This window comes from Rhinopithecus roxellana, chromosome 10 (genome assembly GCF_007565055.1).
Source record: "Rhinopithecus roxellana isolate Shanxi Qingling chromosome 10, ASM756505v1, whole genome shotgun sequence".
In the NCBI taxonomy this organism is placed as follows: domain Eukaryota; kingdom Metazoa; phylum Chordata; class Mammalia; order Primates; family Cercopithecidae; genus Rhinopithecus; species Rhinopithecus roxellana.
The window spans coordinates 40,363,004-40,388,703 of record NC_044558.1 but is presented as its reverse complement, the minus strand read 5'-3'; the positions used below and the strand labels follow the sequence as shown (position 1 = coordinate 40,388,703).

At 41.6% G+C, this 25,700-nt stretch overlaps 1 protein-coding gene across 1 annotated transcript in view; it reads left to right on the top strand.

Annotated features, from left to right (window-relative positions):
* The window catches only part of KCNMB4 (potassium calcium-activated channel subfamily M regulatory beta subunit 4), a 70,488-nt gene extending 66,812 nt beyond the window's left edge, over window positions 1-3,676 (top strand). Inside the window, exon 3 of the mRNA XM_010358717.2 lies at window positions 2,681-3,676. Coding sequence (XP_010357019.1) covers window positions 2,681-2,849 — 169 coding nt within the window. The 3' untranslated portion in view covers window positions 2,850-3,676. The remainder of the gene's footprint in view (window positions 1-2,680) is intronic.
* The last annotated feature ends 22,024 nt before the right edge of the window (window positions 3,677-25,700 follow it).

The following is a 25,700-nucleotide window of genomic DNA, read 5'->3' as shown; positions in this document are numbered from 1 at the left end:
TTCAGAAAATATGTATGATTCCCACCACTGTCATCTGGGCTATTTTTCTGGCTCAATTGCACAATGTTGTGAAAGCATTCAACATCAGTTAAGAATGACTGGAGTATGAATACAAACGAGGATCCACGCTGAAGCATTTTACTAGAAAATTAGTTGCAAAAACATATTACTTATGGAAATTACATGCACATTTATTAAAATAATGTTTAAAAAATCCAAGTTCTTTTTTTTAACACCATAATCATTTTTTTTTTTCTTTTGGAGGCAGGGTCTCACTCTGTCACCCAAGCTGGAGTGCATTGGCTTGATCATGGCTCGCTGCAGCCTCGACCTCCTGGGCTCAAGAGATCCTCCCGCTTCAGCCTCCCAAGTTAACTAGGTCTACAGGCATGTAGTTTTTTGTAGAGACAGGATTTCGCTATCTTGCCCAGGTTGGTCTTGAACTCCCGGTCTCAAGCAATCTGCCCGCCTCTGTCTCCCAAAGTGCTGGGATTACAGGCATGAGCCACTGCGCCCAGCCATCTTAACCATTTTAAAATGTACACTTCAGTGATACTAAATAAAATTCACATTCTTGTGCACCCTTAGCCATTTTGATGAAGAATTTAAGACCTATTTTTGTATCAGTGGATTATGGAGGAGCATAACAGTCCTTCACAGAAAGAAGGAAAGAGCATCCTGAGAGACAGCTTTTACCTTCCCTCACACACTTAGGGAGAGGTTTCTGACAGCTATGAGCTCTGTACCTGGGAAAAGAATCATGGCAGTGCTGGGATGGGGATTTCAGACTCTTAAATATGATGCTGGCTATCCTGTGTCCTGACTCTTTTTAGACCTCAGCCTTGACTTTTTTAGACTTCAATCATGAAGTTCTTGAAAATTTGCATGGATAATAAGGCTGCAACAAAGGCAGACTCCTATTTCTCAGTAGCAGCATCTGTTTGTAGAGTAGCAGCAATGACAATGTCATAGCCCTAATGGGCCTTACAGAAGAAAAGAATATATACATCAATATATACACATATACTAATGGTAGCACAAGTCTTGGAGATAATTTAATGCTATAGGAATTCCAAAAAAAGGCACAATTTCTGAAAGCTGGGGTGATTGTTGCCTCATTGTTAAAATGACTCTGCATTTAGTTAATATAAATTTTAATTGAAATACTATGAAATAAAACATCAATAGAAATCTTGTATTATGTGCAAAATTTGAAATTACACTGTGCATCAAAGGAAAAAATGCAAGGATTTTGTAATTTCAAAGCCAGTCTGTAAAACTATTTATGTTAATGGCACATGATAGCTCCACTATAAGTAAAAAGAAATATTCAACGCCCTTTGTCAATCTTCAGGGAAAATGGGTTCTGAATTATAAGAGCTGTGACTAATGAGTGATTTTCAGGAATGTATTTCTGTGTTAGATGCACTGTTCTTGTGCTCTGAAGGCTTTGATGTTCTTAAGGGCAGTTGGACTCATTATTCTGCATTATTTTCATTTTTTTCTGGAGAAAACATAGCTACTCTAATGTAACACGGCAAACCTTGTGGATGAAATGGAAATATCTTACAAAATGTAAATCTCTTGTATTAAAAAGTTAAACTCCTGCCTGGTGCGGTGGCTCACACCTGTAATCCCAGTGCTTTGGGAGGCCAAGGCTGGCGGATCATGAGGTCAGGAGATCTAGACCATTCTGGCTAACACAGTGAAACCCTGTCTCTACTAAAAATGCAAAAAAATTAGCCAGGCATGGTGGTGAGCACCGGCAGTCCCAGCTACTCAGGAGGCTGAGGCAGAAATTGCAGTTAGCTGAGATGGCGCCACTGCACTCCAGCCTGGGTGAGAGAATGAGACTCCATCTGAAAAAAAAAATAAAATTTCTTCCAGGATCTCTTACTAATGGCCAAAGATTAGAGATCATGGCTTGTGGAGCACATCTCATCTTCACTTTCTGTGAATGGGACCAATGCAGGAATTGAAAAATAGAGCCTCACATTGACAAGACAGAAATCTATTGCTAGGACTTCGCGAGATTTATCAAGAAAGTGGTCAGTGTTTTAAAATGATGGCTAATTTCACCCAGAAGCATGGGAAAAGGCATTCATTCAGCCATTGTCTGCTTATTAATAAAAATCTCTAGTTTACATAGTGAAGCCGAGTTGCTCTGACAGTGACACCAGCTGTCTTTCTGACTGAATTCAAGCAGTGGCTTTAACTGACCTTTTTTTTTTTCTGAATGAAGATCTCTGGGGCCACACCTGTGAGCTAAGGTCTAGTTCTGATTTGCTGGAGAATGCTCACCCATCGGTAATTTTTTGACTGATTCAAACCCCTTGACCAGTGGACATTAGAGGATGAATGAGAAAGTGGAATACATTAAGTAACATAGAATGAAGGAAAATCATAGCATAAGAAATACACTTTTGACATTTTGTAACATGTAAATTATATTATAATTAATGTGTAAATTTGCACCAATTACATGACTCAAGAGCTCAAAACTTTCTGTAATGGGTTTGAAGCACAAAATTACAGTGTTTATAGTCAGAGGGCAGCCTTTACTTTCAGTAATGGTTATTTCCTATGGACTGGAAAGCAAATTTGGCTTTAGGTTGTAAAGAGTTTTCCAGTGCCAAGGCATTTGACTGCTGTTTTTTTCTTTTTCTCCATTGTCTTGCAGACCAGACGACGTGCTTCTGCATCGCACTCATGATGAGATTGTCCTCCTGCATTGCTTCCTCTGGCCCCTGGTGACATTTGTGGTGGGCGTTCTCATTGTGGTACTGACCATCTGTGCCAAGAGCTTGGCGGTCAAGGCAGAAGCCATGAAGAAGCGCAAGTTCTCTTAAAGGGGGAGGAGGCTTGTGGAAAGCAAAGCACAGAAGCTGTACTCATCGGCACGCGTCCACCTGCGGAACCCGTGTTTCCTGGCGCAGGAGATGGACAGGGCCACGACAGGGCTCTGAGAGGCTCATCCCTCAGTGGCAACAGAAACAGGCACAACTGGAAGACTTGGAACCTCAAAGCTTGTATTCCATCTGCTGTAGCAGTGGCTAAAGGGTCAAGCTCTTAGCTGTATGGAGTAACTATTTCAGAAAACCCTATAAGAAGTTCATTTTCTTTCAAAAGTAACAGTATATTATTTGTACAGTGTAGTATACAAACCATTATGATTTATGCTACTTAAAAATATTAAAATAGAGTGGTCTGTGTTATTTTCTATTTCCTTTTTTATGCTTAGAACACCAGGGTTTAAAAAAAAAGAAAAGGTGAGGACATCTGGGTGTCATTTGCTTCTGCTAGGTTAAACTTTTACTTGACAACAAGGATTCCTGCTGAAGTCTGAACCTTACTGTATAACCCTCAGTTTCCACTATTAAAGAGTATCTTTTGACGTCTGCTTGGAAAATGAATAGTACACTGGTAACTCAGTCTCCAGTCACCTCTGTGTCTCTTAAGCAAGACATTCTAAAAGATTGGGAAAACGTCCTCCAACACCTGCCTTTGCCTAACCATTATTTTTCACCAGATTACTTCTTAAGAGAGGGAGGTGATTCTGAAGAAGGCTTCTATCTCAAAAAGCACTGGGCTTCTTTATTCATCTGTTCTTGTTGTTTTTGATGGATTTTTTAAAATTTATGTGCAATACAATATACACGATGTGAAGGACACTCTTCAGCTTAGTGAAATGCTGTTTTCTTTTTTTTTTGTAGGTCAGAAACAAACACCAAAATCAGTTCAAGCATTTTGTTTTGTTTTTTCTTTGTCCTTGCCTTGATGTTATGAATATTAAAATAGGAGGATTGCTGCCATTGTTCAGTTTGCTTGGACAAACCTGGAGATGCAACCCAGCTCACATCATTGCTACTGATGAGCTTTCTGTGCCTTTATCAAAAGTGTATTGAGAAGACCATATTTCTTTGTATCTGTTTATAAACTCAAATTCCAAGTATCAAATCGCAGGTCTCAGTGAACATCAAACCTACTTACTACACAGAATCAAACCTTTGTTTAGGTGAGATGTACATCATTAGTGGAGGAACAACTGAAAACAGAATTTCGTTTTGTTTTCTTGTGATACTCTTCAGACATGCTTCTATTAGAATAAAGGTAAACTGGAATGTAGATAAGTTCCCCTCAGTTATTTCCATGGGGCTGTAAAATATATATATGGAAGGATGGTTTCCTGACTTTTAGTCCACTACCAATGTTTTCTTTTTTTTTTTTTTTTTTTTTTTTTTTTTTTTTTTTTTTGAGATGGTGTCTCGCTCTGTCACCAGGCTGGAGTGCAGTGGCGCGATCTTGGCTCACTGCCATCTCCGCCTCCTAGGTTCAAGTCATTCCCCTGCCTCAGCCTCCTGAGTAACTGGGACTACAGGCACGCACCACCACCCCTGGTTAATTTTTTGTATTTTAGTAAAGATGGGGTTTCACCATGTTGGCCAGGATGGTCTAGATCTCCTGACCTTGTGATTTGCCCACCTTTGCCTCCCAAAGTGCAGATCTCCTGACCTTGTGATTTGCCCACCTTTGCCTCCCAAAGTGCTGGGATTATAGGCCGGTGTTTTCTTAATCTTAGAATGTGAGTAACTGAAAATCATAGTCTGTGGAAAGGTGTTGAATTGAGTATAATCTTCGGTTTATTTTTGTGTTTTGTTTTTTAACAGATGGGGGTCTTACTGTGTTGCCCAGGATGGAGTGCAGTAGCTACTCACAGGTGCGATCATAGCACACTGCAGCCTCAAGCACCTGGGCTCAAGCAATCCTCCTGCCTCAGCCTCCCAAGTATCTGGGGTTACTGGTGTGCACCACCATGCTTGGCTCTAGTAATTTTTTTTTCTAATTCAAAAGTTACAGTTTCACTGTGAAAAAGGCCTTGAACACACTATTTATGACATCTTTTGAGGCAGCTCTAGTGCCTTGACTTCAATCCCAGTTTCCGGTTGTGGCATCCTTGTTGTCTTAGCAACACAGTGAACTATTCTGAAGCATAGAGTAACACGAAACTGGAAGTCCAAGAAATCATCTCTGCATCACATTATGGGAGATGAAGTCTGCTTTATCCATTTTGTCTTTATCCAGTTGTCTATGATTAATTGATTACAGAGTAGAGTAAAATAGTGCATGGATATACATTTGTTTTGAAAAAAGGGGAAGTTGATATATATCAATCTTAGTTTTCATTTTTCAGTTTGATATACATTTACATTAAACGCTTCCCTTTATGCCAAAAAAGTATATGCAACTGTATTCTGTAGGTTGATTTTCAGAAAAGGGGAGAAGCACACTGAATTCATAAGGTTACACGTAGTCTTAAGGTCTTACTTGCTTACAGCCAATTAAATTCGAAGCACCTTATTTATACTTGTTAAAGGTAAAACCCAAAGGAACAAGCAGAGGACATTTTAGGTTCATAAAAGGTAAATAAGCTTACCTTCTTAATGTTTTCTTCCTCTTTTTGTATAAATCAGAAAATGATCTAAACTGCTGTAACAAAGAGAACCCAAAATAATGATGGCTCATGTAAGGTAGTAATTTATTTTTTTCTCACATAGCAGTCCAGAAGTAGCTTCGTTTCACAAGGTATTCAAGGGATCTAGGAGTCATCCACCTTGTTAGTTCTCTTAATACCCAAGGGTATTGTTCTTTCCATGGTCAAAGCTGGCCCAAGACTTCCTAGCCTGTGAAAAAAAGAGGAATTTGGGAGCAAGCTATTTCCTTTTTAGGAAATTACGCCCATCACTTCTGCCCACAGTCCCTTCATGAATACTTAACTACGTAGCTATACCTAGCTTCAAGAAAGGCTGGGATGTGCCTCCAACTAGATGGACATGTGCCCTACTAAAACTCCAGGGAAAGGGTTCTATTACTAAAGCTAAAAAGAGGGTAGTTAATACCAGAGTTAAAGACAAAAATGATAGCAGCCAATGGCCCATGCCATGATAATCTGCTGAGCAGGCATGATGGAGATGCCTTGCCCCATCAGAAAGTGAGTTCCTTAGTGAAACCATGTATCTGCTATCTGGGAGAAACTCCCTTGTCCATTGTCTTCTGTGGCCCCTAGTTTGACCTCTAGGAAAGTCTTGCTCGTCAGCTTCTGTGGCCCCATCTGAAACTTTGGAGGGCATCACAGCTTTTGCAGCCCCTGCTTGCTCGTGCAGACTTTTAGACCTAGATTGCCTTAGAGACTGAAAAACATAGGCTTTTATAGGCCAGGGTTTTAGTTCATTTGAATGTAATAAAGACTTCAATGCCGTTTTTAATGTTGATTGCTGACATCTTTGAAGCCTCACCTTTCCCTTTCCTCTTATGCTGCACATCTGGGCAAGCTGATGGAAGCATGGGTGCCTCCTCCTTTGGCCCCAGCAGGAAGTTCAAATCACACAAGCCCCGGCATACGTGCAGGAAGCTTCACCCCAGCCTCACACTCTAAGACGGGTAAAAGCCAAACCACTTAAGCCATTTCTCGACCCTTTTGGGAGCCTGCCCTATCTCCCTGGAAAGTCTCAGTATGTGAGTAATAAACCTTTTTATACCCATTTCCTCTGTGTGTGGCATTATCAGTCTCAGCATCTGAACTGAATTCATGGTAATTTTCTCTGACTTTTGGGAGGAGGAAGTTCATCTGCCATCTTAAGGGTCATCATAGCATTGGTGACATCATTTTATCAAAAACACTAGAGATTTCTGTTTCATTTGCTTTCAGTCAGTTCATGTGAAAGTAGCCACAGCCAAAGAGCTGCTCTAGTTATAGTTCTTTAAGCCAGCAATGTGTTATTTATTAGTCACTGTGCTTGGCCCATACCTCTGTCCCTCAAATTAATGGCAGCCACCTTGAAGTCTTCTCCAACAATGAGTTTAAATGGTGATGCAACATTCTTCATCTGGTCTTTTCTGCCGAAATGACTCCCATTGTCTGCCCAGAACACAATGGAGACTTTGTTTGTTTGTTTGTTTGAGACGGGGTCTTGCTCTGTTGCTCAGGCTGGAATGCAATGGCGCAATCCCGGCTCACTGCAACCCCTGCCTCCCGGTTCAAGCAATTTTCTTGCGTCGGCCTCCTGAGTAACTGAGATTACAGGCTTCCGCCACTACCCTGGCTAATTTTTGTATTTTTTAGTAAAGACAGGGTTTCACCATGTTGGTCAGGTTGATCTCAAACTCCCGACCTTCGGTGATCCACCAGTCTCAGCGTCCCAAAGTGCTGAGATTACAGGCGTGAGCTTCCGCGCCCAGCCACAGTGGTGACTATTGAACAAAACTGATTAATAGTCACATCTCCTGTTCCCTGGAATGCAGAAGCAATTGTACTTCAGGGATTGGTGTTATCTACTTGCAAATGTTTTATTTTTTGACCTTACAGCAACTACTTTTGATAGTACCTCACTAAAAACATCAGCAAGGAGCTGCCAATATACATTGACCACTCTGGTTCTAAGTGCTTTCCCCATAGTTAGTCTGCCTTTCAAATTGTTGCTGGTGTCAGTTTTACCTAGTGATTGGTCAAAACGTAACAAGGGTCTCTAGTTTTTCATCCTGCAATATCTGTTTCCATACTGCCCGTTGCCTGGCAACACAATACCAGAGCCACATATTTTAGATTTTTGTTATGATGGCACTTTTCCATTCCTGTGTATTAGTTAGCTAGAGCTGCATAACAAATAGCAAAGACTGGGTGGTTTAAACAACCAAAATTTGTTTTTTAACAGTTCTGAGGGCCAAAAGTTCAAGGTCAAAATGTTGGCAAGTTTGATTTCTCCTGAGGCCTCTCTCCTTGGCTTGCAGATGGCTCCCTTCTTGCTGTGTCCTTACACTAGGCACTTGTGCCCCTAATGTCTCCCTGTGTATTCCAGTGTTCTCTTATAAGGACACCAGTTTCCCCTGAGGCCTCCCTGCTTAGCTTGCAGATGGCTCCCTTCTTGCTGTGTCCTTACATGACCATTGGTCTAGGCACTTGTGCCCCTAATATCTCCCTGTGTGTTCCAGTGTTCTCTTATAAGGACACCAGTCTTACGAGATTAGGGCCCCTCTCTATGACTTCATTTAACCTTACTTATCTCCTGAAAGTCCCTATCTTCCAATATAGTTACATTGGGGCTTTGGGCTTCAACTTATAAATTTTGGGGGCCTACAACTTAGTCCATAATATTCTGGTACCGAATTTAAAACTATTAGGGTGTAGGCTAAGCCACTGTAACAGAGAAACCCCCAAATACTATAGTTCCAATAAGATAATTTATTTTCTTTCTTGTAGCCATCAGGAGGTAGCCCATGAAACTGTCCAGGGACTTATATTTATTCTACCATTATTTTTACTCTATTATTAGTTTATATTATTATTATTATACTTATTCTACCATTTATTCTTCATTCCCTAGAGTGTCCTCTTTACAGTGGTCAACGTGTGGGATGGAGAAGAGAAAAGTAAAGGGCAAGCACATACATTTGAATAAAATGAGATAGAAGTTGCACACATCAAGTTTGTATATTCTTTTGGTAAGAAATTAACTGCAGAGGAACCTCTTGCTGATCAGCCTTGCCTTCTAAAACCTGGGACAGAGATTCTATTATTGAAATGAGGAAAGGGAGAATAAACCAGGGGGATGATTATCAGTTCCTTCCTACATTCCTCTTGTATACATTGTACATTTTGTATTGAGTATGAGAAGAGACTTGGACCTAAAAAGATAATAGTTTCCTGAAATTTAGATGATTCTTTACATTTTTATTTATCTAAAATTAAAGTTTACCTAATTTAGTTTAATTTAATTATTTTACTGATTAAAATTAATCAGAATTTTCTTAAAAATCAGTAAGAGATAAAAACATAAGGGAAGCTTTGTTGCTTTGCAAAATAGAGAGATATTTCGGGAAGATAAGAGGAGAGGGCTGTCCTAGAGTGTGGAGTACAGAAGTGGGACTTACAGATAGCCAAGAGAGTTTGAAATATTCAAAGAATATATACAATAGAATCTGTAGCCTTTTTTAAAAAAATAGAATTTCCATCTCTCTGAATGTATTCCAGTTGTAAAAAAAAGAAGTATTGAGTTTCCAATCATATGGAAGTTTTTACAATTGTAGGAAATAAGAAAATATTCAGAAGGCTACACAAGGTGTTAAAAAAGGGGACAGGGATATAATAGCTTACTAGCTTATTAGAATGAATTTGTTTCCTCATGAGGGATAATCTAGAGAAAAGAGGCATGGAATAAGAACTTTGGAACCAAACAGTCTGAGATTGAATCCTGGCTCTCCCTTTTAGCATCTGTGTGATCTTGGGCAAGCTACGTAATTTCTATTACAGCTTTGTTATCTCAACTATAAAATGAGGCTGATACTGATGTATCATGGAGAGGACTAAACGAGACAATGCAAAATATGTGCTTAGCACAGTGCCTGATCCATAAATACTAACTGATGATGATGATGATGGTGGTGGTGGTGGTAGTGGTGGTCGTGATGTTGGTGATAATAACGGTGATAATGATGGTGGTACAGCATTAGTGCAGTAAAAAGGAAAAATGAACTCAAAACTAATTTTTCCTAAAAATCTGTTTTTATTTATCAGATGCTTCTAACTTAGTCCCCACCAGTCTAAGACTAAAACAATATTGGAATTTTCCTTTTCTGAAGTTCTATCATTGGCAAGTTGTTTTTATTTCCAGAACTCCAACTCAGAAGAAATCACCTCGGAATTCATTGTCTATTTAATAAAGTCAAGATTCTTCAAATTCTCCATTTTATTCAGTATTAGATAACTTTCAAAATATGGCTATCTTGAAAGTCTCCATTTCCTCATACTTAGCAATTTCTAGCATTATTTTAAAAATGTGGCCGGGCGCGGTGGCTCAAGCCTGTAATCCCAGCACTTTGGGAGGCCGAGACGGGCGGATCACAAGGTCAGGAGATCGAGACCATCCTGGCTAATACGGTGAAACCCCGTCTCTACTAAAAAATACAAAAAGCTAGCCGGGGGAGGTGGCGGGCGTCTGTAGTCCCAGCTACTCGGGAGGCTGAGGCAGGAGAATGGCGTAAACCCGGGAGGCGGAGCTTGCAGTGAGCTGAGATCCGGCCACTGCACTCCAGCCTGGGCGGCAGAGCAAGACTCCGTCTCAAAAAAAAAAAAAAAAAAAAAAAAAAAAAAAAAAGTTACTTCTCTTTGATGCAAAGCAATTACTGGCATACTTTCTTCTCAGAGAGGAAATCCAAAGAACGTGAGCCTTTCTGCCTGGTCCCTGTACAACACTGAAAACTGGGGTAATTTTTTATTAATGCATTCTTTTAAAAGATGCAACATTTCTATCTCCAAGAAGTTTGAAATATATAAAATGTATCCTGTGTCTCATTATCAGGTCTCTGACTGAGAGTAACTTTTACAAAGGTTTTTAGTTTTTTCCCCTCTATGCTTCCCGAGGAATGACTAATGAGGCTGATGAATGTCATCATGGGAGTGCCGCATTTCTGGCAGGTAGAAAAAGATCAAATTAGGGCTTGGACTTCCAAGTGACGTCTAGAAAGAATGAGAAATTCAAACAAGACTATCCTGAGTCTATGCAGGAATTGGTAATGTTTGAAATTTGGGAGAAATGTTTTAATTTGTGTGAAAGTCGGTGGTGTTAAAGATCAGAAGTGTAACTACCTCCAAAGTTCTAGCATTCAGGGTAGTGAAGATGTGGTGAGAGTTAATGAAATAAAATCAAGAAAGGAAAAACATATATGTTGATGTCAGGAGATGTGCCTGGTTAAACGTCAGTTCTTGTTCACAGCAAATAGAGATGTTCAGTCTTTCAGAGTTACTGCCAAAGGCACCATACACATTTCTCCACATCAGGAACCTGAGAATTGTTTTCTCTTTTCCCAATTCTACAAGGGTTTATAATTCACAGAACAGTGCAGGGATCGCTTTTGGACATTTGTCCCCTTTACCAGACAGCAGTTAATGAACTTGCATCTCTGCTTTAAGCTTAGGACACCTAGGTGAAAGCAGCCGCTGCTGAATTAGTGTGTACTTCATTAGAAAATTAACATGAGGAAGATTCCTGGCGGAAGTATGGCAGTGGTTTCTGAGCCTGCGGGGTGGGCAGCGCCTAGGCAGAATCTCAGACCCTGATCCTCCAGCTCACTCTACCCCAAAGAACAATATATACACATTTATTCTTCTGCCAGTGCCTGAAATCAAGCTTGATCAGCCATGGCAGTAGGATGGGAGGTGACCTAGAACAGACCATGGGAAAGTAAGAAGAGAGTCTTTGACTGGGATGATGTTGATGTGTTCTTGAGGATGTCTTTCTGCATACACCTAGCTGTCTGCTCTTATCACTAAGGTGGCCTAGAAAATACAGCCAAAGAAACATACTGAATAATTGTGGGGTATAGTACTATCCTGTTATCTGGTAAATGTTAGATATATTTCTTCTCTATAGGATTTTCTGTACGTGACCATAATGGATGAGACCCATCCATTCCCTGGCTTTTCTGTGATGTCAGCTGTGATTTCCAGATTATTATCTCTTGCCTTCCCCTGTTCCAAGCTCTGGATGTATATCACAATAGCTCAGAAGTATTCCTAGGTCTCTGTCTCAAGCTTACTGATGGACGGAAATTATAATAATAGAGTGATGGGACAAAATATTATCAGACAACATGGATAGGGAGCCATTTGCCTGGCTCAGTTAATGTGTCCTTCTGAAAAGTTACTGAAATATATCAAACCATATAACAACCTTTTCCTAATACCTCAACATTTTCATTACACACTCTGCAGTCCAGTTGTACTGTACTCTTCTCAGGACCTTGAGCCTCTCTTCTCATCAGGTTTCAATATCTGGTTCTTCTGATCCATCAGGTCTAAGCTTAAATATTGACTCTTTCCTGAAGTCCTTTGTATGTATGGTGATCTTATATAAGCAGATTTCTCCTGTCATTCTCTCCTCTTCATGCCTCTTTCTTCTTTTCTAGTACTTTTAATTGCTTTACTTCTTGATTTATTTGTGTACTTGTCTCTTATTTATCTCTCTTTCTAGTTCTAAGATTCATGAAGGTAGAATAATGTTGATGGGCTTTTTTTTTCCACCACTGACACAGTGCCATATTTATGGAATGAATGAATGTCCTTCCCTGCCTTGGGAAATGTTATTCCACTTTCAAGGCCCAACCTCTTCCCTTTATGCTACCCCCAAGAATTAATCACTTCTTCTTCTGTGATCCCACAAAAATTTGTACATATATCTATCATTTTAAGAATTAAGCATGTATTACAATAATTTATCTTGTGTCATATGACTGTAAATTCACTGATTCTTCCTTACCTCTCCACCTTGTGAGACAAAAATCATAATTTATTGACCTTTTTATCCATATAATAATAACAATTCCCAACTCTTATTGAGTGCTTTCTGTGCATTTAAGGTTTTTTATCAAACAGTATTCTAAACTCTTCATTAAAGGTTGGCAGAATGAGACATTCAGCATACTACCTAGGGCATAGTTAACCCTGTAAAATGCAAATGAATGCATAATAAATATCTATTCCAATCTTGGTCTTCAAAAGTTATGATGAAGATAAGGTAATGTATTTAAATATTATATAGTACTCTTTAAATAGATAGACAGCAGAAAAATCACTGTGTTCACTACCAAATTACCCTAAAACATAGCAACTTACAACAACAAACGATTTTTATCTCACACAGTTTCTGAATTAGGAAGTAAGGAATATGGAAGTAGCTTAGCTGTAATTCTAAATTATTTTTGGTAAGATTATGCCACTTAGAAAGATAAGTCTATAGATTAGGGTTATCGTGGAATAAACATTAGAGCATTAGCAGGAACCCTGCAGAATTATAGTGAGGAACTTTTCATAAGAATAGTGGGATTTGGCTGGGCATGGTGGCTCATGCCTGTAATCCCAGCACTTTGGGAGGTCGAGGTGGGTGGATCACGAGATCAGGGGTTTGAGACCAGCCTGACCAATATGGTAAAAACGTCTCTACTAAAAATACAAAAATTAGCCAGGCGTGGTGGCGGGCACCTGTAATCCCAGCTACTCAGGAGGCTGAGGCAGGAGAATTGCTTGAACCCGGGAGGTGGAGGTTGCAGTGAGCTGAGATTGCGCCACTGCACTCCGGACTGGGCGACAGAGCGAGACTCCGTCTCAAAAAACAAAACAAGGCCGGGCGCGGTGGCTCAAGCCTGTAATCCCAGCACTTTGGGAGGCCGAGACGGGCGGATCACGAGGTCAGGAGATCGAGACCATCCTGGCTAACACGGTGAAACCCCGTCTCTACTAAAAAAAATACAAAAATCTAGCCGGGCGAGGTGGCGGGCGCCTGTAGTCCCAGCTACTCCGGAGGCTGAGGCAGGAGAATGGCGTAAACCCGGGAGGCGGAGCTTGCAGTGAGCTGAGATCCGGCCACTGCACTCCAGCCTGGGCGACAGAGCGAGACTCCGTCTCAAAAAAAAAAAAAAAAAACAAAACAAAAGAATAGTGGGATTTGATATATTTGGTAAGAATAGTGTATTTGACAGACATCTTAGAACAAAAAGTGAGCAAATTTCAATTGTCTGCTTTCTTTGGGGAGGGGAATGAAGAGGCTTCCAAAAGAAGTAACTGGAGACTTCAGGGATAGTCTTTTTAATAACTTTAGATAGCTTTCAAGAGTAGATACTGAAACATAGATGACCTTTAAACTTTCCTCACTTTTTGTGAACAGCCTTAAGCCAGAAATAGGGCTTAACACTGCCTTCCCCATGCAAACACTGAAATTGGAAATAGCCCTATGGCCAGATCTTTAACACCTAACTGAAATTTTTGAAAGACGCCTAGACACTGGGTGCTGTGGCTCACACCTGTAATCCCAGCACTTTGGGAGTCTGAGGCAGGTGGATCACCTGAGGTTGGGAGTCCGAGACCAGCCTGACCAACATCGAGAAACCTGTTCCTACTAAAAATACAAAATTAGCCGGGCATGGTGGTACATGCCTGTAATCCCAGCTACTGGGGAGGCTGAGGCAAGAGAGTCGCCTGAACCTGGGAGGTGGAGGTTGCAGTGAGCCAAGATCATGTCATTGCACTCCAGCCTTGGCAACAAGAGTGAAACTCCGTCTAAAAACAAACAAACAAAAAAAGGGCCTAGAGCCCTCAGACCTAGAATAAACTTATGCCTTTACAGATAAAAACTAATAAAAGCATCCAGGGAAAGAAGACCCTTGATAAAGAAGTATGTAAATACTGTAAACAGAAAAGATATTGGAAAAACAATTGTGCTAGTTAACAAACTGAAGGGGAGAAAAAGTCAGTGAAAAATAAAGTTGCTCTAAGGGGGACTCAAGTACCCAATTAGCCATTTTACTCTTAAGTTCACGAGAAAATATTACTTAAATGTTATAGAACAGTCTTGAAAATGTTTTTTTGATAATGAGTATTAGAATACCTACCTTTAACTCTGGTGCTATGATATCACATCTTCCAGATGGTCAACAAAGCACTCAGGTGGTGGGATCTATTGTGTAAATGAATCTGCCAGATTAACTGCTCCACTAAACACCTCTTCTTTGAGAACCATAGGGAGTTCCCTATTAAAACACAGGCCAAGGCTAGTTTGAAAATGTACTGGTATCCTTGTGTCTAAATCAAACTCACATTGAAGATCTCCATGATGTCCTGTACTGGGCTCCTTACGGACTGAAAGTTCTACTGATATACATAGCGTAGGGGAGGAAAAACTTTTCTTCAACCCTCCTTGGTTCAGTAACTGGGGCCCTACAAATTAAACTGACCAAAAACAGGCTAGCAGGGTAAATAGTTTTGTATGCACCCAGAGGCATCCACAGAAACAAAATGAAGACCCAAAGAAGCGGTTAGACGTGGAGGCTTATATAGCATTTTAACCAACAGCAGTATAAAGAAGTGACAAGACCAAGGAAAGGGAATTGAGCCTTGTAAGGGCGGTAATTGGTGGATTTTCCTCGTATGAAACAGGGAAAGGAGGACATATTCTTAAACAAAAATGTATACCCTGCTTTTAAGCAAGGAGGGGGAGGGCAGAGAGCTTTTCTGTGCCTGCTATTTCTTGATTGCCTTCAGCTTAAAATAATTCTTATGTCAAAATGGTAAATTTTGGGGTGGCATACTCTGATCAGTAGAATTCAGTAAAATTCTGATTCAGTAGAATTTTTAGGGCTGAATCAAGGTTATGTTGACACATTCAAAACATATTCAAGCTTGCACAATAACTTCTAAAAACCGTAGTTAAAGAACTAAAATCAATAGTTGAAAGCTTAATTTTAAAAAAAGACTCTCTGGCTGGGTGTGGTGACTCACGCCTATAATCCCAGCACTTTGGGAGGCCAAGTCAGGCGGATCACCTGAGGTCGGGAGTTTGAGACCAGCGTGACCAACATGGAGAAACCCCATCTCTACTAAAAATACAAAAAAATTAGCCAGGTGTGGTGGTGTATGCCTGTAATCTCAGCAACTCAGGAGGCTGAGGCAGGAGAATCGCTTGAACCCGGGAGGCAGAGGTTGCAGTGAGTCAAGATTGTGCCATTGCACTCTAGCCTGGGCAACAAGAGCGAAACTCCATCTCAAAAAAAAAACTCATCGTAGCTCATACTGGTCCTTATGTCAAATAACACAATCTGCAAGGATATAGATTAGATTAGTACCTCAGGGTCATAAACAAAAAAGTCATTCCCTAACTTTCTGTGTACTAAGCCCTAATACTAATATCTTGTAGAGTTACATATCCTGGACTTAGAAATCTGTGCTATGCCCTCTTCAGTGGTTCCTTAGGGTAGATTGAAATAGTTAATCCTACTCGCTTTTTCCTGGTAAAGTCAACAATATAGTTTGACAGTTCTGCTTTAGTGATTTACTTTTTTTTCACAAGTTCATGACTAGGACCTTGTGAACCTTAAATTTCCTTGAAACTCTACTTGTATCCGATATGTAGATGACCCCTTCTTATATTTTAAAAATGAGTTGACCTCTCTCATTTATGTTCTCACAGTTTTAACTCAGAAAGGACGTAAAGTTAGAAGGAAAGTTATAATTTTTTCGAAACAGATTGTGTAACTTAGATCAAGATTTATTCAAGAGTAAATACCCCACTTAGGACAGAGGAAAAACCATTCAACACTTTTCCAGGCCAAAGCTACACACCATGATATACACCTGTAGTCCTAGCTTCTCAGGAGGCTGGGTCAGGAGATCGAAACCATCCTGGCTAACACGGTGAAACCCCATCTCCACTAAAAATACAAAAAGTTAGCCGGGAGTAGTGGCGTGCACCTGTAGTCCCAGCTGCTGGGGAGGCCTGGGCAGGAGAGTGGCGTGAACCCGGGTGGTGGAGCTTGCAGTGAGCCGAGATCGCGCCACTGCACTCCAGCCTGGGCGACAGAGTGAGACTCTGTCTCAAAAAAAAGAAAAAAAAAAAGTTCAATCAGCTTGTTCAACAATGGCCTGACCGGTTGAGTTATAAGAAATACCAGTTTTGTGTTGTATGTGCCGAAGTTGCAATGCATAGCAAATCGAACGCTAAGATAGCAAGGACCCTTATCAGTTTTTACAGTTTTTGGAAGACCTGAGGTCATAATAGATTTAAAAAGATTAGCAATTTTATCTTTAGCTTTTTCTCCAGTCCGGGGAGTAGCACGTTTCAGGCCCCTATAAGTGTCCACAGTAACGTGGAGAAATTTAAAGCATCCAAAGGGTGGATGCTGAGTAATATCAGTTTGCCAGATAGCATTAGGTACCAGACCTCGTGGGTTGGCACCAAGTTCCAGTGAAAAAGGAGAGAGAGAATGCCGTTGGCAATCAGGACAAGTTGTAATCATCATGCAAGCTTGAGCAAGCATTAAGTGAAACTGTTGTTTAAGACCCCGGGCGTTCTGATGAAAAAAGGAATGATCACCTTGAGCTTGCAAAAATGCAGGAGAGTCTGCAAACCACATCTGTGGTTGTACCAGAGCATCAACTCAAACATTCCCTTCTGACAAGGGACCAGGTAGCCCAGAATGAGAGCAAATGTGTGTGATATAAAGAGGGTGACGTCGGGCACAAAGGAGCTCCTGTACTGTAAGAACAGGGTTAGTAGGTGTTCATAAGTAATGCCTTTCAGATGTGCAAGATCTGAATGAGTAATACTATACACCGCATAAGAGGAATCACTAATCATATTTATGTCTTGGTGAGGAAAAGTTTGTAAGGCCAGTATTAGGGCACCTAACTTTGCCTGTTGCATAGTTTTGACATGTTCCTGGATTTTGTGCTGCCAGTTTTGCATGGCATCTGGCACACTATAGCTGCCTTTTTCATTTTTCCTGAACCATCTATAAAGACAGTAGTGGCATGAGGCAAGGGCTCAGAAACAATAGATGCAAATTTGACATGCACAGTTTGTAAAAAGTTCAGGAGCTTAGAGGCTGGTAAATGGAAACTGATATTACCAATAAAGTTGGTCATTGCAACTTGCCAATCAAGATCACAAGCTAAGAGATTATGAAATTGTTCCTTGCAACCCAAATGTCCATCAGTGACAGACTGGATTAAGAAAATGTGGCATATACTATGCAGCCATAAAAAAGGATGAGTTTGTGTCCTTTGTAGGGACATGGATGCAGCTGGAAACCATCATTCTCAGCAAACTATCACAAGAACAGAAAACCAAACACCGCATGTTCCACTCATAGGTGGGAACTGAACAATGAGATCACTTGGACTCTGGAAGGGGAACATCACACACCGGGGCCTATCACGGGGAGGGGGGAGGGGGGAGGGACTGCATTGGGAGTTATACCTGATGTAAATGAGGAGTTGATGGGTGCTGACGAATTGATGGGTGCAGCACACCAACATGGCACAAGTATACATATGTAACAAACCTGCATGTTATGGACATGTAACCTAGAACTTAAAGTATAATACAAAAAAATTTTTTTTTTAAAGTGATAGAAATTGTGAAAAAGAAAAAAAAGTTAAGAAAAGAGTAGCAGGGTCATATCCTGACAATTGGACGCAACATCGGCGTCCCTTTATGAGAAGAGAAGCTGTTAAATCTATGGTCTTTTGTATATGTTGAGAGGGGCTATGAGACAGCTAAAGCCACTCCAAAGGAGAGACATCTGTTTCAACTTGCCCAAGCATCCTTGTAGGGCTATGAGAGGTGTTAAAGATAAAAAGATCTAGAGGTCCGTCAGGATGTAAATGTGAGATGCACCATTGGGCCAAGGCTTTCTCCACAGCATTAAGGTCTGCTGTGCTAGTGGAGAGAGGTCTCGCAGCAAATTTAAAGCAGGGTAACCTTTCAGGGTGACAAAAAGATTAGTCAAGGAATTTGCAGGAATGCCTAAATAGGGATGTGTCCAGTTAATCTGTCCTAGGACTTACTGTAATGTATTAAGGGTTAAGTGCTGTGGAAGAATTGTTTTTGTAAGTTGCAGCCTAAGGGTAGTAGATAAAATAAGGCTTCCCAGATAGAGTGACGGAGATGTCAGCTGGACTTTTTTGTGTGTAATAACAAGACCGTACTTAGACATATGCTGTATTACCATTGTGTAAAGTTGATGCAGTAATGACTGGTGTTGAGCTGCTATCAAAATATCATCCATATAGTGGAATATTTTTGCCTGGGGGAAGGATTGATGCACAGAAAGTAAGCCTTCAAGTATGTAAAGCTGACATATAGTGAGCTATTTATCATCCCTTGGGGTAGAACTGTCCATTGATAATGTTGAACTGGTTGCTGATTGTTATAAATGGGAGTGGTAAAGGCAAATTTTTCTTGATCCTCGGGATACAAGGGTATGGTAAAAAAACAATCTCTTAGATTAATGATAATAAGAAGCCAGTCTTTAGGTATCGTAACCGGAGAAGGCAATCCTGGTTGCAAAGGTCCCATAGGAAGCATCACAGCATGAATAGCACGGAAGTCATGGAATAACGTCCATTTTCCTGACCTTTTTGGAACAGTAAAAATAGGAGTGTTCCAGGGACTAGTAGAAGGCTCAATGTGGCCAGCGTGTTGTTCTTGTACTAGACATTGAATATGTTCCAACTTTTCCTTCTTAGTGGGCCACTGTTCCACCCATACTGGGCTAGTAGTTTTCCACTTAATTTTGATAATTTTCAAAGGAGCAGTGGCCCCTACCAAAAAGGTGGCAGGACAGAGAGGTTTAAGGCCCACTGTTCTAGGGCATCTCGTCCCCACAGAGAAAATGGAATTTCTAAGGTAAAGGGCTGAACATGGACAACCTTGCCTTCTGGGCCCAAAAGTGGAAGGTTATGCCTACTTTTTAATGTCTGCTTATACTCTCCAACACCCATGATAGAACATAAGGCATGAGAGGAGGCCCAATCTGAAGGCCACTGGTTTTTAGCTATAATAGTTTCATCAGCTCCCGTGTCAATAATTCCCATAAACATAACTCCATTAATTGTTACTTCCAAGTATGGTTTATGAGATGACACTGGACTATTCTAAAAAACTTTCATGCCTGAGTGGCCAAATCCTGAGGCCCCACCATTTTCTGTTGAGCATTACCTTGAAGGTAAGGAATAAGAACAATCTGAGCAAGGCAACTTCCTTTAGAGATGGCATGGACCCCTGACACCTTTGTCATAAGTTTTGTTTCTCGTAAATAGTCTGAATCTATGACTCCAGGGAGAATTTGAATTCCTTTAAGTGTATTAGAAGACCTTCCAATAATCAATCCAAACGTTCCTCTGGATAATGGGCCATAGATTCCAGCTGAAATCAGCTGGACCCCATCTTGCTTTTTAAGCACCATGGACTTTTATGACTGTGAGGTCCAGCCCTGTGCTGCCAGAGGTGGCAGAAGAGAGGTCATGGGTGCTATTTCTGGTCCTGACTCGGAGGGAAAAGCTATTCCCCAAGTCTGGGGATCAGTGTTCCTCCATGAATTTTTCTGGGTGCTGGAGGTCTCACCCCTCTTCCCATTTCCCAATAATGGGTTTCCATCCTTATCAAATTTTGATTTGCACTGGTTAGCCCAGTGCTTACCTTTACTGCATTGGGCATTCTTTAGAGGGTATTTTAGAGGCCTTTGATTTCTTTGGGACTCCCTTCTGTCAGCATCCTTTGGCCATATGCCCAGTTTGGCCATAATTATAACATGTGGTCCCGGTCATCACTGCAGCAAAAGTCTGGGCCAGATTAGTTGTAGTGCCTACATTCTGGCATGCTTTAATAAACACACTGATTTCAGTGGCAGTGGCTTGGACTGGGGTTATTGCTGCCTGACAATCCTTATTTGCATTTTCAAAAGGCAATTGCAACTTAAGAAGTTTGGCGGCTTTGGGATGGGGTATCTGTCTTTTGATTGCAGCCTGCAATTGGTTGATAAATTCAACTTATGTTTCTATTGCACCCTGTCTAAACATCACAAAGGAACCCTGGGATTGTCCCATGGGTATCCTCTTCCATACGTGTATGGCTAGCTGCAAGCATTGAGGAAATAGACAGCTGTCCACCTTAGCCTGAGCCTGAGCTGAAGTAAAGGCCCTGTTCCCAGTAGCATATAAAGCTGTATCAGGATATTATTATCCAAATTTTGCAATGATTGCTGCATAGCTAAATGACTGTTTTCATTCCACTACACAGTATATTCGGCAGCTGAAACCAAAACTTTTACCAGAGTGCCCTGCTTGAGGGAGTGAAGTGGGGGGAAGTGGTTCTGGTTCCTGTGTGCCCATTCCCTTTAAATCTTCTGAATTCCCTTCAGGTGAAGAAAATGGGTGATCTGACTCACCACGACCTGGCATATAAAGAGGGTATAATGCAGAGCATAACGGACTGCATGTGATCAAAACGGTAACATTAGTAAAATGGCCCTGCTCGAATCCTCTTTTAGGCAGCAACCCACCTGCTCCCATAACTCTAAATCTAATGTTCCTTGATCAGGTAACCAAGGGCATTCCTGCAGAATTAAAAGCATAAGCTTATGCAAAGCTTCAGACTCTACAGTGCACTGGATAGCCTTAAGTAATTGTTGCACCATTTTAAAAACTACTTTCTGCTCTTTGGTCAACTCCTGACCCATGGTAACCTGACCCTTGGTATTATACACGTCAGTCCCATCCTCCTGAAAATGGGTCAGGGCTGTTCCTTACTGGTACTCCCCAAAGATTGGTGAGTCGTCCTACTCCACGTGTAACTTCAAGGCAGTCACATCAGGGTCACCACTTGCAGCTTGCTCTGCAGTGAACGCCGAGAAATAAGTATTCATACAATTACAGCTGAATGGGGCAGGGAGCAGCTCCTTCAAGGGATTGCTGCTTTAAGATCTGTCTGCCACGTATTTATTGAGAAAGCTTGTTAAACTACAATTTAGACAAACAAGAAACATCCACTGGTGGCTATTTGGGGTCAGATCATGAGGAGTATATGGCCTTGTTTATTACATCTGAAAGCACTGAAACCACATTCTTAGGAGGCTGTGTTCAGCACTCCTTATTACACATCCTGTTCCTTGTCCTGTTTTTACGGTCAAGGAGTTACAGTTTCATGCACAAACAACATACACACAGTGCCTCAGTATTTTTCCATGCCTCAACCTCAAATACCTTGTACATAAGCTTGAATGTATTGTACACCCCCCCCACACTAAGCAGAAAAGCATTGAAGAGGTGACCTAGCTGCTTCTAACAGCATATGGTCATATGTGTGAGCAAAGAGATTATCTGAAACTGGAAGTTATATTAAAAGGGGAAGCAGGGCATAAAAGTGTAGAATATTTGCCGCCTGACCACGTGCTAGAAAAGAAAACCCAGCCAGGTGTGGTGGCTCACGCCTGTAATCCCAGCACTTTGGGAGGCTGATGCAGATGGATCACAAGGTCAGGAGATCAAGACCATCTTGGCTAACATGGTGAAACCCCGTCTCTACTAAAAATACAAAAACATTAGCCAGGCGTGGTGGCAGGTGCCTGTAATCCCAGCTACTCCAGAGGCTGAGGCAGAAGAATGGTGTGAACCCAGGAGGCGGAGCTTGCAGTGAGCTGGGATCATGCCAGTGGACTCCAGCCTGGGTGACAGAGCAAGACTCCATCACAAAAAAAGAAAAGAAAAGAAAAGAAAACCCCATTTTCTAGAGAGGAATTCAAGCCAGCTACAGAAATTTGCATAAGTAATATTGCAGAATGTTAATAGCCAAGACGATGGGGAAAATGCCTTGAAAGCATTTCAGAGACCTTTGTAGCAGTCCCTCCCATCCTGTGACGGGACAGGCCCAGAGGCCTAGGAGAGAAGAATGGTTTCATTGTCCAGGTCCAGGGCCCTACTGCCCTGCACAACCATGGGACACTGCTCCCTGTGTCCCAGTCACTCTAGTGCCAGTTGTGGCTAAAAGGGCCCCAGACACATGTTAACCCACTGCTCTAGAAGGTGCCAGCCATAAGCCATAGTGGCATTCAGGTGGTGTTAAGCCTGCAGATGCACAGAGGGCAAGACTTGTAGCTTGGAAGCCTCAGCCTAGATATCAGAGGATGTATGGAAATACCTGGATGTCCAAACAGAAGTCTGCTGCAGGGGCGGAGCTCTCATGGAGAACTTCTGCTGGGACAGTGCAGAGGGAAAATGTGGGGTTGGAGCCTCCACACAGAGCCCCCATGGGGCCACTGCCTAGTGGAGCTGAGAAGAGGGCCAGCATCCTCTATATCCCAGACAGGTAGATCCACTGGCAGCTTGCACCATGTACCTGAAAAAGCCACAGGCACTCAATGCCAGCAGTGGGACCTGAGCCCAGCAGAGCCATGGGGGCAAAACTGCCCAAGGCTTTAAAACCACCCCTTGCATCAATGTGGCCTGGATGTGGGATATGGAGTCAAAGGAGATTATATCAGAGCTTTAAGATTTAATGACTACTGTGCTGGGCTTCAGACTTGCATGAGGCCTATAGCCCCTTTATTTTGACTAATTTATCTCTTTTGGAATGGGTTTATTTACCCAGTGCCTGTATCCCCATTGTATCTTGGAAGTAACTAACTTGTTTTTTATTTTACTGGCTTATAAGCAGTAGGGACTTGCGTTGTCTCACATGAAACTTTGGACTATAGATTTTTCAGTTAATGCTGAAATGAGTTGAGACTGGGGGGATGTTGAGAAGGGCTAATTGTATTTTACAATGTGAGAAAGACATGATATTTGGGAGGGCATAGAGGCAGAATGGTATGGTTTGGATGTGTCCCTCCCAAATCTCATGTCAAATTATAATCCCTAATGTTGGAGGAGGGGCCTGGTAAGAGGTGATTGGATCATGGGGGCAGATTTTCCCCTTGCTGTTCTCATGACAGCGAGTGAGTTCTCATGAGAACTGGTTGTTTAGAAGTGTGTAGCACCTCTCCCTGCATTCTCTTCTTCCTGCTCCAGCCATGTAGGATGTACCTGCTTCCCCTTCACTTTCCATCCTAAGTTTCCTGAAGCCTCCCAAGCCATGCTTCCTGTACAGTCTATGAACTGTGAGCCAATTAAACCTCTTTTGTTTATAAACTACCCAGTCTCTGGTAGTTCTTTATAGAAATGTGAGAATGGACTAATACAATGAGTCATACCTTAAGACAAAACAGGAAATTATCAGGCTGAATATGTCATCACAGATCTCAACTCACACCTGGAATAATAATATTTTATTTTTTATTATTATTTCTTTCTTCGACAAGATCTCACTTTGTCACTCAGACTGGAGTACAGTGGTGCAATCATGGTTCACTGTAGCCTTGATCACCTGAGCTCAAGCAATTCTCCCACCTCAGCTTCCTGGGTAGCTGGGACCACAGGTGTGCGCCAGCACACCCTGCTGATATTTTTTTTTTGAGACAGAGTCTTACTCTGTCACCCAGGCTGGGGTGCAGTGGCACGATCTCGACTCACTGCAAGCTCCGCCTTCCGGGTTCACACCGTTCTCCTGCCTCAGCCTCCAGAGTAGCTGAGACCACAGGCACCCACTACCATGCTCAGCTAATTTTTTCTGTTTTTTAGTAGAGATGGGTCTTCACTGTGTTAGCCAGGATGGTCTTGATCTCCTGACCTCATGATCCGCCCCCCTCGGCCACCCAAAGTGCTGGGATTACAGGCGTGAGCCACGGCGCCAGGCTGGTATCGAACGCCTGGGCTCAAGTGCCTCAGCTTCCTGAAGTGCTACAATTACAGGCAAGAGCCATAAAACCCACCCTAGAAAAATGATATTTTACTGAATCCAAAGTATATACAGAAGGTAGAATTTATTGTATTCACTATGGTTTGTCAACAAACTAGAGATAAGAGAATTAATACCAATGGCAAGAGGTGGTGAAGGTTTTAAATAACTAAGAATTTTGATATCTGCAGAGGAAAAAGCAAAGAACAGTAATCAAAGGATTAAGTGTTCTAATGTTTCTTAAGGAGGCAGAATGCCAAACAAAAGGGATAATCCGAAAGTTGAAGGAAATGCCTTACCTGGTCATTATGACAGATGAACAACTCCCATCAAGAATCCCATTTCCCTAAAACCGCAGGAGGCTACATTATTGGAGAAGTTCAAAGAAGTTACTGCAAAATACCAAAGATCAGCTCCAAAATCAGGAAAAAAGTTTTATTAGAACAGCAATTAATCAAGTTTTGCCTCATGATCATCACCTCACAGCTTCACCAGTTCTAAACTATTATCTCATGAATTTATCTTAGTTCCAGAAAATTATTTGCCTTAAAATATCCATTTTGTCTGGGCACAGTGACTCATGCCTGTAATCCCAGCACTTTGGGAGGCCGAGGCGGGCAGATCACCTGAGGTCAGGAGTTTGAGACCAACCTGGCCAACACGGTGAAACCTCATCTCTACTAAAAATACAAAAATTAGTCAGGCATGGTGGTGCACGCCTGTAATCCCAGCGACTGGGGAGGCTGAGGCAGGAGAATTGCTTGGACCCAGGAGGCAGAGGTTGCAGTGAGGCAAGATTGTGCCATTGCACTCCAGCCTGGGCAATAGAGTGAGACTCCATCTCAAAAACCAAAAACCAAACAAACAAATAAACAAAAACACCTGTCTTAAACGATTTGAGTTCAGATGCCCAAATCATATAAACATCCTTCCCTTTCTTTTTTTGAGTCACTGCCAAGACTTTGTCAAAATAGTCTCCTTTGGAATAGATTTAATAATTAACTCAGCTTTGTTTGGTCAACAGCTTTTTCTGGGATCTCCAACCAAATTCTTCTTGTTGAAACCACGAAGCAGCCTTTGGTTTATTTAAAAGTTATTTACTATTACTAACCAGATTGACTAAATCTCCTTCTTGGAAGTGTGTGAAACACTTTGGATAATTTACTCTTCTGGGCCACTTAGTTAAGATGATTGGTGACATAATGTATGGAAAGATAATATATGCAAAATGCTTAATGCTTGGTATAGTTTCTGGCACAATGTAGGTGTTCAATGAATATTAGCTATATTAAAATCCCCTAATTTGGCCAGGCACGGTGGTTCATGCTTGTAATCCTAGCATTTTGGGAGACTGAGACGGGTGGATAGATTGTTTTTTTTTTTTTGAGACGGAGTCTCACCTTGTCTCCCAGGCTGGAGTGCAGAGTGCAGTGGCTGGATCTCAGCTCACTGCAAGCTCCGCCTCCCAGGTTCACGCCATTCTCCTGCCTCAGCCTCCCAAGTAGCTGGGACTACAGGTGCCCGCCACTACGCCCGGCTAATTTTTTG